Source organism: Mus caroli, chromosome 3, assembly GCF_900094665.2.
Source record: "Mus caroli chromosome 3, CAROLI_EIJ_v1.1, whole genome shotgun sequence".
Lineage (NCBI taxonomy): Eukaryota > Metazoa > Chordata > Mammalia > Rodentia > Muridae > Mus > Mus caroli.
The window spans coordinates 149,724,176-149,741,427 of record NC_034572.1 but is presented as its reverse complement, the minus strand read 5'-3'; the positions used below and the strand labels follow the sequence as shown (position 1 = coordinate 149,741,427).

Genomic DNA, 17,252 nt, shown 5'->3' with positions numbered 1-17,252 from the left:
GTGTTCCCCTTGTGGACAGGAAGTTAGGCTTATAGGAACTAACAACAACACATGTGTTCCCCTTGTGGATAGTGATCAGTAGGTTTTAGAGTTTTAACAGAGCTTTTTTAATATCAGAGCTTTTGTTGGTATTTACATTTTTACAAATTAAGTTTTGAATGGGAATATATGATCACTGCATTTACAGAAGAAAATAATTTTATAAAAGAAAAATGTCAGCTATTAATATAAATCCTCCTGTTCAATCTCACTTGTAGAAAACTAAGGCCTAATATAATCCTACTTTCCAAAACATAGAAGCCACATTTAGAAGAAAAGAAAAAAAATATGTTATGGATAAAACCAATGTTTAAATAATAATTTTGCTAAAAAGTGATTTTATTAACGTTTTTGTGGGTTGTCCTAATTAAACCAACACCCTATGGTAGGTGTGTTCAAGTGGAGGAGAAAGTTTCTTAGAAGCTGATCTGGGCATCCTACCTTAAAAGCTTAGCTATTCTCACAGGGTGGATTGTGTAAAGGGAAAGCCATAAATGCAAACCAAAAATGCTTTAGATTTTAGTAGTTATCCAACATGTCACTGTCTAAAACTGCTTGCTTTCCATAACTGCAGACTATGGACCCAAGTTTAACTGTGGGGGCTTTGAGGAGATGCTGTGGCTGAGTTCACAAATGTTCTTAGAGGACATTTTTTTTTAACCTCAAGATTTATAAGTTAGGCATTATTGTTCTGAACTCTTTTGGTACCAGACACAACTGCAATGATACAGCCCCAAGTATTTCACGGTATTAGATATGTCATAGAAGTCAAAGTACCTGGGGAGGCGGGTAGCCATATCAAACTTCATTATTTTATCATTTAACTAAACTGTAAAGATGATGCAGTGAGCACTTTGTAGTCAGAGAGCATGGGCAACCATAGACCTCCACTCACAGTTACTGACCCAGAGAAAACTATGTACAAACACTAAGGTGCATGGCAGACATGTGCCAGTGTTCACTTGCAGCTAATCCACCAAGTCATGTTTGTCATGAGTCTAAGAGCCTCTTATGAATTGACTTGATCTTTCTGGTAAAATTAAAATTAAAGGTAAATGATTTGTGAGTGAAAAAATAGCATTCAACAATGTTATGAAATAATAGATTCTTTTAAAGCTGCATTGTTCTTTATTTTTCTACCCAACTTAGAACTTGAGTGTGCTGTCACTTTTGTGTGCACAGTCAAGCTTTCAATATTCACAAAACACCATTACTATTAAGTCAAGAAGGCTTGTTTTTTAAACAATATGTGTTTATATCCATGTTCATACATAATGATTTTTTTATGTTTAGTGGTAATTATAATTTTCGGACACCTGCATTTGGTACATGAATGAATCACTAAGAAAAATGGGCAGGCAGAAATCATCTGGGGAATATTAGGTTCTAAGATTTATTTCTATATTAAGACAACAACCAAGTGATATCTATGTGTTAGGAAATTAGCATCTTATTGCATATGTTTTTTTTTTTTTAATTTATACTTTAATGAACAACCCAGGGGATAGAGCTGTACTTCCTGTATCATTTACTGCTGAGATTGTCCTGACTTCACAATGGTTCTGGAAGAGAGTCTAAGGTGCTTCTTTCTCTCTGAGTAACAGGATAAGGGCACCAAGAAAGTGTTTAACCTTATGGACCGTGAAATGAATAACTGATCTTGTTTTCCGCCCTGTATTGACTGCTAAAATCTCAAGAGTGAATATTTTACGAAGCTCTGAAAAAATATATAAATCACATAGATATTTTACGATGTAGGCTCACCTCTGACTACACCTCACTCTCACTTTCTTTATCTTGGCTCCTATTTCTTCTGTCTGTTTTAGAAGAATGAATACTTCTTTATAAACCACTTAAAATCCCTTCCATAATGAAAGTGTTAATAATACATGGTGTTTGAGTTTTCTGTCTTTCCACTTTACAAAGGCATTTTCAAAACATTGTCTCAGCCAAGCAAAGGTCTCACCATTGCTGTAGTTTTTAGATCCCTGTGTAGAAATCTCTGAAAAGAAACAGAGTCCAGTGGTTTCTAATAGGGTAGATCACTGCACCTGATCCCTGGAACAAAAAGGAGGACACAGATTGAAGTGCAGAGATCAGGAAATATAGCTGCTGTGCGCACTGGACAGCAGCCAGATGCTTCAGGAGGAGCTGAACTGCCAGGATACTTTTCTCACAGTATGCTGCAAGCAAAATGTATTGCACCCACAGCCTTAAACCAGGCATTGACTCCCGAGCTTTCTAAGCAGCCCCAGATGACTCTGAATTGGAAGCTATCCTCAAAAGTGCTCACTCCTGAGTGCTGTCTGCCAACTGCCTTCCAAGAAACCAGAGAAGCCATTACAAGTGCCTTATGTCATTGTGACATAGAGTTTTGTGCTTCCAAGAAGACATCTAGAGCAAATCTCCCTGAAAGAAGTGATTGTTAATCTTATAGGGAGGTTTGGTTGGATCGCCAAACACCTAGGTGGCTAGCAGAACACATATCTGGGTGCAATTGTGAGGACATTTTTAGAGCTGATTAGATCATGAGGGCTCTGATATAATGGATAGTTCAATTCATTGATGATCTTTAGAATTATACCATTCTTAAGAGATGATGAGATTTAGGAGGGGGGCCTACTTGATAAATATGAGGTGCTGGGTGTGTCCTGGTAGGATACATCATTCATGGACCCCATTGGGATTCCTTTCCTGTTTCTTAATTTCCATGTTGGGAAATGCTTTGCTTTACCCAGGCATGCCCGCAGTGACAGACTGATCAACCTTTGAAACTAAAAACTCAAGTAATCCCCCCAAGTTTCTCTTTTGTCACAGACATGAGTGACTAATGTGGAAAATTGGTTTCAATTGTTGGATCATTGCTGTATTTCAAAAGTTGTATAGATTGCCTTGTAAAAGGGATTTAGAAAAGTTTGGAGAAATAGACTAAATAAATCCTAGAATGCTATAGTTAGAGATAATCAGCAATTCTGGGTGACTCTGGACCCAAATTCTGGCAGTAATGTGGGCAGTGAAGATTTGTGCTGATGGGGATAAAGTGCTAGCCCAGTGGCTAGGAGGCTCCCTGCACCTGCAGAGGACCTGAATATGGTTCCCAGCACACATGGGGCAGCTTACAACCACTTGTAACACTGGTTTAATGGGATCTAATGTTCTTACTTCTGTGGACACTCCCACTTACAGTTTTAAAACTTTAAAAAGTGAATTTGTTCTGATGGGGCTTTGGACAGTAGTGAAAACTAGGAAACAAACAAAAAGTTCACATTACAACCGGGAATAGAAATTGTCTAATTTTTTTCCATGTCCTAAGATTTTTAAATGAGATTGAATTTAAATATAGAACTTCAGAATATATACATTTTAATATAATTTAGGACTTGGAGAAGTTACTGCTCTCTCCTTTTAGCCACGTTGACAATTAGGTTCCAAAAGCAGACACTAAGTGAAGGACAAGCATTGTGCTCAGAAAATGAAATGAGCAGTTGGAATCTCTGGTCAAAGCATCAATGGTTGGCAAAGAGATCCGTTCCACCAAGATGAATTGTTGTCCTTTTCTTGGGAGTACAACAAAGATGACTCAGGGCTTAGGTAGACCCTATCTATTACAGGCTGCAGGCTGCAAAGTTGTCAGTGCATCTGATAATCTTTTCCCTTGAATATACAGTTGGTCTGGAGGGCCTTACTGACAAGAGGCTGCTTTCCAATGAATGTTCTAGGTTCAACACTTAGGTATTCAGAAACTGATGTAGCCTTAAAACAGTTGGGAGTAGGGTGATGTTCACATTGCAAACATTTTGACTTTAAGTCCATGATGTTGGCTTTGCAAATGTGAAACATGCCAGAGCTGTAGGGGTCATGGAGGCTTTCAAAAGGATTTCAAAGGAATACCTGGGAGCCTAATTTATGTAGGACAGGGCTTGTGCCTATTTTGGTGGCCTTTAATATGGATATGCATATAGAAGCAAGATGAATCATGAATGGCTATGGTGTCTTCAGGAAGATAGAGACACTGGGAATGGAATGCCTCCCAAAGATGACCATAGGAAACAAGTGCATAGTTAGAAGAGCAGTCACATATTCTCCAACTCAATGACTCTGAGCAGGAGCTGTCTGTGACCATTGGGGCTCATATTATGACATCATATGTACATCAGATACTAAACATAAAATTAAAAGATCTAGTATCTGCTCTGTTGGGTCTAAATCTAACTTTTAACTAATCCTTCTTCCTTGTTCTCCTGCTTATCCCATTTGAAATGAAAATACCCACTCTGTGACAAGCATACAATTGCATGGTATTTTATAGGGATTCACACCTAAGAATTTTCCTTAAGAATCACAGAAGACTTTGGATTCTGTCTTAATTAGGGTTATTATTGCTATGTGGTAACACCATGACCAAAAGCAAGCTGGGGAGAAAAGTGTTTATTTTGCTTATAGTTCCATATCACAATTCATCACTGGAAGAAATCAGGGTAGGAATCTGGAGGCAGGAACTAACGCAGAAGCCAAGAGGCAATTCTGTTTGCTGGTTTGCTCATCGTGGCTTGCTCAGCCTGATTTCTTACAGCACCTCTGACCACCAACCCAGGGGTGTCTCCACCACAGTGGTCTGGCCCTTCACCTATTAATCATTAATTAACTAAATGTCCTACAGTCCTACTTACTGACTGATCTTCTGGAGGCTCACAATTGAGGTTCATTTTTCTCTACTATAGCTTATGTCAAGTTGACATAAAACTAGGCACCACAGACTCCAAATTTTGATCAATTAGAAAAATGTTGGAACTATTAAGACTTTGGATCCTCAAAGTTGTACTGTGTGGTCTTTGCCTCACAGGCAGATGTGAGTCAGGATGGGGGTGCAAGGGGTGAGATGACTTGAAAGTGATGCGTTTCAGTTTCAAGTTGACAGAATGGACTTATGATACTTCATTTCATTATTTACTTAATTAGATTGACCATGCCCAGAGTAGTATGCACATTGGAGTGGATGCATCGCCGCTGAGCCTGCTTCCTGGGAAGACGAACATGGGAGGTAGGATCTGATTGGGGGAAGTAGGTCTTCCAGTATGTCCTGAGGGGGTGAGCCTTTCCTTTTCCCACCCGTATTTTGCTTCTCTGCTGCCCAAGTACTATGATGTGGTTTTCCTTAAAGCATCACATCTTTCTCACCATGATTGAATGATGCCCCTGAAACCCTGAGCCAATATGAATTGTTCTTTCAGACATGTTGTCACAGGGAGGGAAATGATCACCTGCAGGGCACACACTAGATATTGATGAGTTGATTCCTTTGCACAAAGAAGTAAAATTCATGACAAGAAGAAATTCGAAGTACCAGCTTTATCCCTCCTGTTTAAAGGAGGCCTAAGCGCTACAAGTCCCTTAAATAGGTTGCATTGGCTTGGGTGTCTTATAGGGTCCCTGAGTCCTCCCATTTTTCCTTGTTGGTCTCATACCTTCCTAATATTTCTCCTCATAGAATCCTTTGGAAACACAAATACACCATCTTTGGAAGCCTGTTTTCTCTTTCCTTGTGTACCTATGTCTTTTTGACACCCCTTCATTAGGCATTTTGGAATATGCAAAGTAGAAAATGTGAAGTCATATTTCCAAATGAGCATCAATTAGATTTCATATTTCCCATCATCCAGCATTAATACTGGGACCTCTGACTTGAAGCCAGTCTTTCATTCCTACATATTTTTATTCTTTGTTAGCATTGCTTCACATACTTAGAAACTTAACATGGTTAGAAATTCAATTTATCAGTGTTATCTTGCAGATAAACAATAAAACATTAATTTCCTTATTGAACACATTTGTTGATTTTTTACATTAATATCAACTATGACATAGTACATTTTTTAATTTCCTGAGTTTAACTCAAGGGGTTGAGTAGTTTTTCAAGTTAGAAATTAGTAGTAAGTCAATTATTCATTTTGTTGGGGGAAATTCCAGATTACAATATAGATATGCTGATTTGTCATTCTTCTTTATTGTTAAATTGTTTGAATAAATAATTTACAGGCATTAACAGCACCAACAAATTGCACCAAACATGTCCCCTATGTGGTACCTGATATATGAGCCTGTTTGTTAATCTACTTTTAAAAATAATGTTTTAAAAATCCAAGTCCCATAACTACAAGATTACCCAATGAGAACAAGCCTTTTTGACAGATGTGTGGCAGATGTATTCTTGCAGCAGTTGCTTAGTTTATCTTGCTGAGTAAAGGACTGGCAAATCAATTGGCAAAGAGCACATTCCTCTAAATTATCCAGATAAGCCCAAGTGTCTATGCACATCCACTTATTTTTGCTCACTGAGAAGAAATGTAACTTAAGTAGAATTAACATTTTATGGCATTTATTTAGTTCTTGAGTTGACTGACAAGCCTATTAATGTATTCCATGAGCTTTATTAATGTAATTGGAAAATGTCCCACATGCCAATCAACTTATAATAAGTAATTATGTTCATAAATACTGTAAAATTATTAGCTTTTAATTTGATCTCACGACATACCTTCAAAACAGTCGCATGAATTTTCTATTTCTAAAGGAACAAAACATATGATCAAGCATTCAGCAAGCACATTCATCACTGCTCAGAGGTTCATGAACATCAAATGACCTTCAGAAACTAGCACTATCTGAGAAGCCATGCAATCCCTTTAAAAGGACTTACTGGTGTAATACAGCCTCTACAGTAAAAATGTTGAAAATAAACACCAGTAGACATAAATAGGTACTAGCACAGGGCATACATCCCATTGTCCAGGTTACATGGGTGTGATACAGGGGAGAGAAAATGAATTTGGGATACATTGGGAAGTATTGAGAAATATAGCATAGAAACCTACAGGTTGCAAAGGATAAGCAAATGTCACATCTTGACTGTTTCATACATTGTCATCCAAATATTTCCTCTCAGAGTAAAAGAGAGTCTGCCATACTTTTTTTTTTCCTGGAAATATGGGTAGAAAGGGATAGAAAGGCAAAGAAGAGGAGAGATTAGAAAGAGTCCAGAGATTAGATGTGTCTGTGCTTTGCAATTTCCCATCCACTTTGAAGTCAGACCAAACCCTACCCTCTAGATTGCTTGTATAATCACTATGAAAATATGGACTCTGGGCTGTAGATGTAGGTCATGGTAAAGCAATTGATAGAAGACTGACCACCTGCCTCAGGTGGTCTGAGAAATCTGACTTTGAAAACCATATATCACTGCAGAAGGCAACAATCCACAATCCAGTGATTTGGTTTCCATTATAAACTGTCTCCTTAAAGCAAATTGTAGAATTAAGTAGTTTAACCTCATCATGACTGAAATATTTAATAGCAATCGAAGTTTTGTTTGCACTGAGGTTCTTATGGTATAAGAGGGAGTAGAGGTCATTTACAAAGGCTAGAGATAAACACTATGTTGAGGCATTAACCCATAAACCAAATTCAGATCCAGCCTTGAGGGAGAAGTGTAAAGACAGGAACACCACCGAGTCTCCCATTCAGCTTCACCAGGCACCAAGTCCCAGGGTGGGACATGACACCATCCATTTTGTTACTAATTTTACTAGTGATTACTACAGTATTGTTTTGAGATCCAGAGAGCAAAATATTTCATGCAGACAGCACATACATGTATAGGACAAGTGTATTATGTAAAGTGCAAATTATGCATTTTTACCCTCCACAGATTAAAGTCATATGTTTTCTTAAAGGGTACTTGTATTGGTAGGATCCGGGGCTCTTACGCTAAGTATGAAAATGGGACAACACTGTTTTTACAGATTATTAGTTGACTAGCGTGGTTATCTGCTGAAGCCCAATCAGACATAAGGCACTGTGAAGAGCTTTCCAATTACTCTGTATTTAACTTGAGTTACTCTAGAACGTTTCGCTTTGCATTTTCACTCAAATGCAAGGGGAGAGAAAATGTGCAGGAAGGTTGGGGAGGCAGCTTTTAGAGTTACCACTCACAATTCACAACCCTTTTACTTTTCAATGTATGTGCTCTGGGTTTTTTAAGTACTTATTTTAATGTATCAATTATGGATTTTCCAAGATTTATTTCAGAGATGACTCAAGGGAAGATATGAAATATATCACATACAAAAATCATAATGTGCTGTTAATGGCCATTGCCTGTTCTTGTAAGTGGGGATTCCTGGATTTAAATCGTCATTACCCCTTAATGGAACCTAGAAGATAATTCACAGGATAATGACAACACATCCTTGAATACTGGTAGCTGCTTCTGAGTCAACTCAATACCCATGTTAAATAGTTCACACAGAAATTCCACAAGGTAGCCCTTCTGGAACTTGGGTCTTTTACTATCTCAGTATTTCATTTCAAGCTTATCCCTCCTAAGGAGCTCACCAGGAAACACTCACCTTGCACAGTGAGATGAACCTGCATTGTCCGTGGTGTGTGTTGGGTCTGCACAGAACAGGTGTATGGGCCATCATCTGTCACATCAACATTCTGTATCTGGAGGCTGTAGTCTCTTTTATTCAACGTGGAAATGGAAACTCGAGGGTCCACTGACCACTTGTCACCTCCAGCAAAAATGATACTTGACCTGTTGAGCCAGGCACCCTTTGATGCTCCATCTTCCAAGTAACATCTAGACATGGAGGGAGGTATGGAGGAAGGGAAGGAGGGAAGGAGAAAGGGAGAAAAGGAGGGAGGGAGGGAAGGAAGAACGAGAGACTGTTAATTAAAATGAGAATGAATAACCACATCTTTGTTCTGTGTGTATGTCTGTGCTTCAGTTCAGAGCCAAACTCTCTTAACATTCTCTCTGTTTATATAATGGTTAATAAATATAAATGAAGTCTGCATAATACATTTCTACATGAAATCATACTTCTTTGACACTTCAGGAAGTGCCAGAGGTCTTAGAGGGTCGTCTTTGAGCTGGTCTAGCCCTGGATGAAGTGTACCAGCTACACTAAGCATAAGAGCACCACATAGCTAATAATTGTAAGAAAACCTGCTGAGTATCAAGCTGGTAAAAGTGAACATTGACCTAACATTTACAAGGTATAAGCTATTTTTACCAAACTGCTGCTGTTATCAGTGTAAGATCTTTAGTGACAAAGCTGTGTTGTCTCTTCAATAAAGTATCTACTAGGTTTATTTTTTTTCCTATGAGACATTCATTTATTGACAAACTGCTACCACACCTTTATTTATGGCTGGGGATGTGCATGATCCTTGTTCTCTAGGAGCTTCTGTCTAGTGACGAAGAGAGACAGCAGTCTATTGTAAGTGTACAGAGAGGATGAATCAATGAAGTCAGACTCGGGTACATGAGAAATCTACAGTTCTCAGGCTCAGAGAGAGTGTCAAGGCTGGGTATTGCAAGACTTCCTGGAAGATGAACTATCTGAGAAGCTCAGAGGGCTGTGAGGTATGATACCACAGATACCACTTTGTGGGTCTTAAGGTGAGAGAGCCAGACGCACCGAACCAGAAATGAGCAAGATGTGTAGTGTAGGAGAGATGAAGGCTGAGATGATAGAGACTGAAGACAGTAGGCTTGGTGACAGTCAGTGCATCATCAGGTGAGACCTGAAGCCAGATCCAAAATCAGATGCTAGAACAAGATTCAGAAACACAGTCCTATGTTCAAAAGAAAACAGCAGGCTGAGCAGAAGCAGAAGGCCTGGGTCACATGCCAGTGATTTTTGCTGAGGTTTGAAATTCAACGTTTCATTAAAAAAAAAAAAAAAGGTTCTGTTACAAATTAAAGGCTAGTTTTCTTAAATGAGTACAAAGCATGGCTAGAGAAGGAGAATTCGTATCTGTGAACAGTCTGACAGCATTTCCACAGAACGCCTTGGGGGATTGAACATAGAATCTGAGATTGCTACAAAATTGCAAGTTGAAGGCAACTGGCAGCCACTACCACGTTTATGAAACTAATCAGGGGGTGAACAAGGAACAAGGTTTTGGAAGGATCCAGTTTGCAGTCAGCTTCCCCATCTATAGAATCTAAAGCAGTGGGGGTTGTAAAGGTCATTTTTTAATTGAAAAGCTTTTCCTTATGCATTTAATGAAGAAAATAATAACTCCTTAATGCTATAATTCAACAATTGTAGTGTGTTATTAATTCTTAATAATATACAGAGAGAAGATAGAGGGGGCAGTTTTCTCATTAAACAAGATCATGTCCATGCTGGTGTCGTGCTGAACTGTCTACATTTAGTATGTAGATCCACCAGTGCTCCTTGTGTGACCTCTGCATTTCTGGTATTTATATTCAGGTGCTTAACACAGCCCTGGAGGGTAAGACTTGCTACACCCTTTATCTCTAGAAACTAAGTCAAGATGTGTAGGTTAAATGGCTTCCCCAAGATACTCCATTGGTGAGTGGGTTATAGGAGTGCATTTGCAATCAGGACTATCTTTTAAAATCCATATCTGATGATGCAATGTAGATCAAAGACTTTTCAAGATGGTTTTGGAAGTGGAAAGATGATTTGAATGTTGCAGATGTTACTGCGAGTAATTTCTTATTTACCGAATGTGACCGATTGCTTAACCTGTTTATTCTAAAGGATGCAGAAAATTAATTAGGGATGGGTATTTTGCCATGGAAGTCTGATTTGGAGACTCTGCTGGGCAGCTCCTTTTCTCTAGAGACTGACAAAGCTTTGCTTGCCTCTGAGATCAAGAGGACTCCCCAGAGTAGCAATCACACCCAGCCCTAAACTTCATCTGTTGTTCTGGTGTAGCAAAGGCCACCATGGAGAAACAGACTGACCTTTGCCAAGCAAAACAGAGAAATATTCTCTATTCTGTCATGTGTCCATAGCTGTCACTGGCTCCAAACCAACACTCTTCAGAACACATGTTCAGGAAAATGAGAGTCTGACAAAAATATGACAAAAAATATGTTCCTTGCATTTCAACACCTTTCTTCTCGATCACAAGTAACAGAACTATGATTGACAACTAAAACTCCTGTATACGGAATTTTACAAATGGACTGGTCAGGCTTAGGTATGTCGTGAGGGTTTCTAAAGTCGCATGATATAGGCAATGAATACATATAGCTTTAAGATTGAGGCAATGACTGCAGAAAATGTGTTAAATAGGCCAAGTTCACACTCACACTTGTGTGTGTGTGTGTTATTAGATTTAGCATTAGTATATGGAGTCTTTGAGAATAACAACAGTCCCTGGTTTTCCTGATCATTCTTCCCCGTGTTGTCCTCCATGAAAGCATTTTCCTTTACAGCATATGGAGTTGGCTGATGTGTTAGAAATTCACTAAGGAGTGGAATTGGACCAGGTTCAGTGTGATGAAGTGAGAGCCACCTGAGAGATTATAATACATACTCATTCTTCTGACATTTAGTAAGCAAAACCTTTTGTTTTACGACTCCTGGTATCAACAGGTTAAAATCTCCATAAAACCTGGTCTATATAGTATTTACAATGCAAATGGCATAGTGCATCCCCAATTGTCCAGAAAAGGAAGTAACAAATATTCTGATTGTTTCTTCCTGCCCACAACACCTGCACCCAGATTCCATCTGCAGACAAGACAGAGGGAAACTCTTAACACTTAAATCAGGTCAAGTCAAGACTTCCTGTTTCTCTAAAGAAAGCCATGATTCCCAGTGGTCTCTAACATGTCTTGAGTATTGAGGTATTTCTGACTTGGCCTGCTGTGCTGACTGTTCCTCTGTGGCTGTTCTCAGCCAGCCAGGAGCACCTGCCTCAGGGAGATGGCAAAAGTTATTTATGTCACAGGAATTCTCTTCTGCTAGCATTCTCTGGTACTAGTTCCATATTTTACTAGTGTTATCACTAAATTGTTTAAGGTACATATTGACTATATTACCCACCACTTCTCCCAGAATCCTCATCAGACATGTGGCTTACCTAAGTAGAGGGAGGTGTAAGTGATGGGCAGACATGGGGAGACAGCAGGGGAAAGTGTAAGCCAATGGTTCTCAATTTTCCTATTGATACAGCTTTTACATATAGTTCCTCATGTTGAAGTGACCCCCAAACACAAAATTATTTTGTTGCTACTGCATAACTGTAGTTTTACTACTGTTATGAACTATAATGTAAATATCTGATATGTGACCCCCAAAAGGGGTCATGAACCATAGGTTGAGAACCACTTGTCTAAGCTGATCACACACTGGAAGATGTGAAGAAAGTCACAGCAATCCTGTTTGAATGAAGGAGCTTTCCAAACCAAGAGATGCTTTGTGGACTGCTCCAGGCACTTTAAATTATCAGATGAGTGAGTCAGCTGCTAATTTCCTTTACAGATGTGGAAAGAGACAGACAGCTTGTGACCGGAACAAATGAACCATGAGCCACAGTGACATAGCTTATGGCATTGTGGACAGTTCTGGTTCATTCTGCAGAGATATGCATACAAAGGAAGGGACTGGTAATGTGAGAATGCAGGGGTAGTAATGGGGTTAGGTAATGCCTGTTCTCTGGCCAAGTGTGAATGCTAAGTGCAGTAACTGGACGGAGGAGGTGACACCTATTCTCTTACTAAAATCTCATGGTTTTATATCTCTGGATTGAACTCTCAGAATCCCTTTGAAGAATGGACAAATAATCCAAGTAAAATGTTCTAGACTGAACATATATTAAGTATAGCATGTCTTTCTAGAAAAATGCTTTCCATTTAAAAGATAACCTGCTAGACTACTGGCTTTGTTGGAAGATGAAGAAATCCCCAAAATATACCCATCAACACAAGCTGTGTTAGTGCCACACCAAATACCGCTCAGATGCTTACATTACCAGTCAGAGTTTTTCATATTCATGGTGACAAACATCTGGATATTGGAAAATGTGCAAAACATGAGCTGAGCATGATATATTCTACTTTGCCTCAGCTGTTAATCTTACAAATCCAGGCTGAGGAATGCTTGGCTCCTCTGAACTCTTTCGGGAAGTTTCTTTGCAGCTGATGTTAAGATGAGAAGCTCTGGGCTGACTGGGTATGAAGTCATAGCTGGTCCCACTTGTGAAGCAATTCTAATAGATTCTGCTGAAAATACTGTCCCCATGGGGATCAAATTCTGAAGGTGGGAATTGGGGAGCTCAGTGAAAACTAGCTTACTATGTTCCTATCACTATCTAAAATTCTGCTAAGAAAAAAAAAAATCCCGCAGGGTGGTGGTGGCACACGCCTTTAATCCCAGCACTTGGGAGGCAGAGACAGGTGGGTTTCTGAGTTTGAGGCCAGCCTGGTCTACAGAGTGAGTTCCAAGACAGCCAGGGCTACACAGAGAAACCCTGTCTTGAAAAAAGAAAAAGAAAAAAGAAAAAAAATCCCATGGCTGTGGAAGAACAACTTCATCACCTTGAGGCATCTGATCATATGATACCATGGAGGAAGGCTGATTTTCTATGTAAAGACTGGTCAGTTTCCTCACAATGTGTTGATTAACGAAAGGAAAGGAGGAAAGAGTAATATCTCCACTTCCAATCAAAGCTACTTGAGAATGACTGTGTAGTGAAAGGGTATACCAGTTAGCCACACTGCTCTCTTCACTGTTCTACAGAATGCCTGCCACATAAACATCTCCATGTGCTTGCATCACAAAGTCTAAAGATGTCAGAGAATCAAAATTTACAGAACCCTTTACAGTCCTCGTGCTAACTTTCTCAGGTATCATCAGGTGATAGATACTTTTCTAAGCATATTATGTATTTTTTCATTCTGACCTGACAAGTCTTTGAGGTATGTGGGTATGGTTAAGCATTACTGCTATGACCATTAACAATGAGGGAAATAGTCACTGAGCAAAGGAATAACTTCTAGATGGCATGCATATTGAAATCTGTGATGGATAGAAGTATCATTAACATTAGTACATGCACATTAAGACTCCATCCCAGTACTCAGTATTATTGATGGGATTTGTTCATGGGAATTATACCACATTAGTGATATATTTGCTTCTCCTATAGTATAAGGAAAAACTTCTAATACATATAACATTGATTTCTTGTTCTGTGAAAGAAAAAATCTATATCATATATATTTTATTCAAGTTAATCTTTGTGATAATCTTTTAAGTATAAATGGGCAAAGAACTGAAAGCCATAATCTTTCTCTTCTATTAGACTCAGTGTACCTGGCTTTATGTTGAGGTTCTTGATCCATTTGGACTTGAGCTCTGTGCAAAGTGATAAATATGGATCTATTTTCATTCTCCTACACACAGACTGACAGTTAGACCAGCACCATTTATTGAAGATGTTTTCTTTTTTCCCACTGTATATTTATTAGCTTCTTTGTCAAAGATCAAGTGTCCATAGGTATGTGAGATTACCTCTGGGTCTTCGATTCTATTCCATTGATTGTCCTGTCTGTCTCTGTATAAATATCATGCAGTTTTTATCACTATTGTTTTGAAGTACAGTTTGCAGTCAGGGATGGTGATTTACATCAGAAGTTCTCTTATTGTTGAGAATTGTTTTGGCTATACTGGGGTTTTTGTTTTCTTCCAAATGAAATTAAGAATTTCTCTTTCCATGTCTGTGTAGAATTTTGTTGGAATTTTGATGGGGATTTCATTGAATCAGTAGATTGCTTTTGGTAAGATGGTCATTTTCACTATGTTAATCCTACCTATCCATGGGGCAGGGGAAGAAAGGGATGACAGAGGACCAGGAGAATAAATGGAAATATGCAGCCTCAGGCATGGAAGTTGTGGGGACCCTCTAGAAAGTACTAGAGCCCAGGGATGTGAGAGACTCTCAGGACTCAATGGGGGTGACCCTAGTCAAAATGCCCAACATTGGGAAGAGGGAACTCAAAGAGTCCACCTCCAGTAGACAGGGCATCAAGTGGAGGGACTAAGTTAGTAACCCACAGTCAAAATTTCTGACCCAGAATTGTTCCTGTATAAAAGAACTGCATGGACAATAATGGAGAAGAGACAGAAGGAAAAGAGGTCCAATGACTAGCCCAACTTAGGATGCATTTCATGGGTGGGGGGGTACCAAGGCCTGACACTATTACTGATGTTATGATGTGTTTACAGATGGGAGCTTGGTTGGCATGGCTGTCTTCTGAGAGTCCATACATCAGCTGATTGAGACAGATGCAGATACATATACTCAACTATTGGACTGAAGTCGGGGACCCCTATAGTTGAATTGGGGGAAGGATTGAAGAAGCTGAAGGGGCAAGTGACCTCAGAGAAAGACCATCAATCTCAACTAACTCAGACCACAGGGAGCTCCCAGAGACTGAGTCACCAACCAGGAGCATACACAGGCATGTCTGAGGCCCCTGGCACATATAGAGCAGAAATCTGCCTAGTTTGGCCTCAGTAGGAGAAGATAACGTTTAATTCCTCAAGAGACATGAGGCCTGAGGAAATGGTTAGGCCTGTTGGTGGAGGGGAAGCTCCTCCGTGGAGGCAAGGGGGAGGAGCAATGGGATGAAAAACTGTGTGTGTGTGGGAGGGACTGGAAGTTGGGGCAATAACTGGAATGTAAATATATAAAATAATTTTAAAAAGAAAGCTATAATGTATTACCAAGAACAAATTTCTAAACATCTGAAGTGTTTCCTGTATTGTTCATTTTATATAAACATGACTACAAAAAAGCATTGCCAGTTTTCCTAGATGCTGCTTTATTTGTAAATTTGTATCTCAATCTTTCCTAAAAGTTAACTTTAAAGAATGGTAACACATTTATAATTTTATGTATCATTGAAATGTACAATTTGATTTTTGAATCTACTTTAGGTGTGTTATAGTATAGTACTGTATTATAGTGTTTCAGAATTTTTATTACTTAGAGGATAACTGAAGCTTTGTTATGGATTAAACCACATTTCCAAATATTCTATGTACATTAACCTAGAATTATCTTACATGCTTATGCAATAACACATGTTAATATATTTTGCTTTTATTTGTCTGTATTTATAAGAGATACTGCCAAATGTTTAGGGGTCACCCTGCATTATTTACAAATAATTCACACAGCATTAATTTTTTTAAGTAAGACAACTAAGAGTGATGTCAAGGACACCTTATATACTCTGAATGAAGTAACCAGGAAATTCTCAATGAGCAAATGCATTCATTCTCGTTCATGTTCAGTCCATTGTAGAAGAAAGCATCGTGTCCTGACAACAAGGATGCATCTCCTCAAGTTGATGGCCTCTGTGGGAGAAGACACGCAGGAATGGCCTTGCATTGGATCTCTCTCCACACTTGCACACACCCTGAGAAGCACGTATCAGCACCACAGTTCTAAGGTCTATGTTCACAGGCACAGGGAATTACTCAGAAGGGGAGGCCTTGCATTCTGGAGAAGCCCACTCAAGGCCCCTTGTTCTGATAGCTTTAAACATGTCTCATGTCAGACACTCCTGTCATTTCCACACTTTACATTTTGAACTCAGTGAAGCAAGCTTGCTTTCTCCCCACATGGACTCAAATGTGAGATATCCAAATCTGGAAGAGAGTCAAGTCTTTTGCTAACTGGCAGGTGCTCCAAACCACTGCGGGGATTTCTGTCTGCTTCGCTGTCTCCACGGCAGATGCTTCTGTAAGAAGCTGGACTTCCACCTCAGGAGCTATAACGGGGATGCATGCTACATTCAGATGCCTGCAGGAGGGTTTATCCTATCAGGGGCCAGCAGTGAAGGTGGAAACCCAGAGAACAGAGCTGCAGTTCTGGGCTGTGGGAAGCCTTGCTGTTTCTGTATTCTGTGTGGATCTCACTCCACACAAGTGCAAGCAGTAAAAGCAGAAGGAAAACATGCAGTAGCTTCTCTCACTCCCATCAACTGCCTTTGCATTTAAACCATTAGATGGGTTGCCATTGCATATACGCAATGCCAGTAAGACAAGCAGCTTCCAGTGCATGCATGGAGAGACTCTACACGCCACCCCCCAAAACACTACTTTTTGGTATCTGTGAATACTGATGTTGGGATAACAAAATGAATTCCTTTTTTTCTCACCTACAATTTTTCAAGTAAAAAGTATTTTCAGTGAGTGCACATTTCATTTTATAAACACGAATGACTCACAGTATGAATGATTAAAGCCAGCCCTGCAACTGCTAACTAAAGGGCCATTAATCCATATTTATCTTTTCTCTAAAGAAATTAATAAGCCACAACTCAATATGAGCTATGTCTTAAAATATAAACCAGGGGCACCACACAGAGGGAA

At 39.3% G+C, this 17,252-nt stretch overlaps 1 protein-coding gene across 2 annotated transcripts in view; it reads right to left on the bottom strand.

The window, feature by feature from the left end:
• Negr1 (neuronal growth regulator 1) overlaps nt 1-17,252 on the bottom strand; it is a 758,422-nt gene that overhangs the window by 458,909 nt on the left and 282,261 nt on the right. For both annotated transcript variants that reach the window (XM_021157845.1, XM_021157844.2), the window contains exon 2: nt 8,445-8,677. In XM_021157845.1, the coding sequence (XP_021013504.1) occupies nt 8,445-8,677 (233 nt within the window). The remainder of the gene's footprint in view (nt 1-8,444; nt 8,678-17,252) is intronic.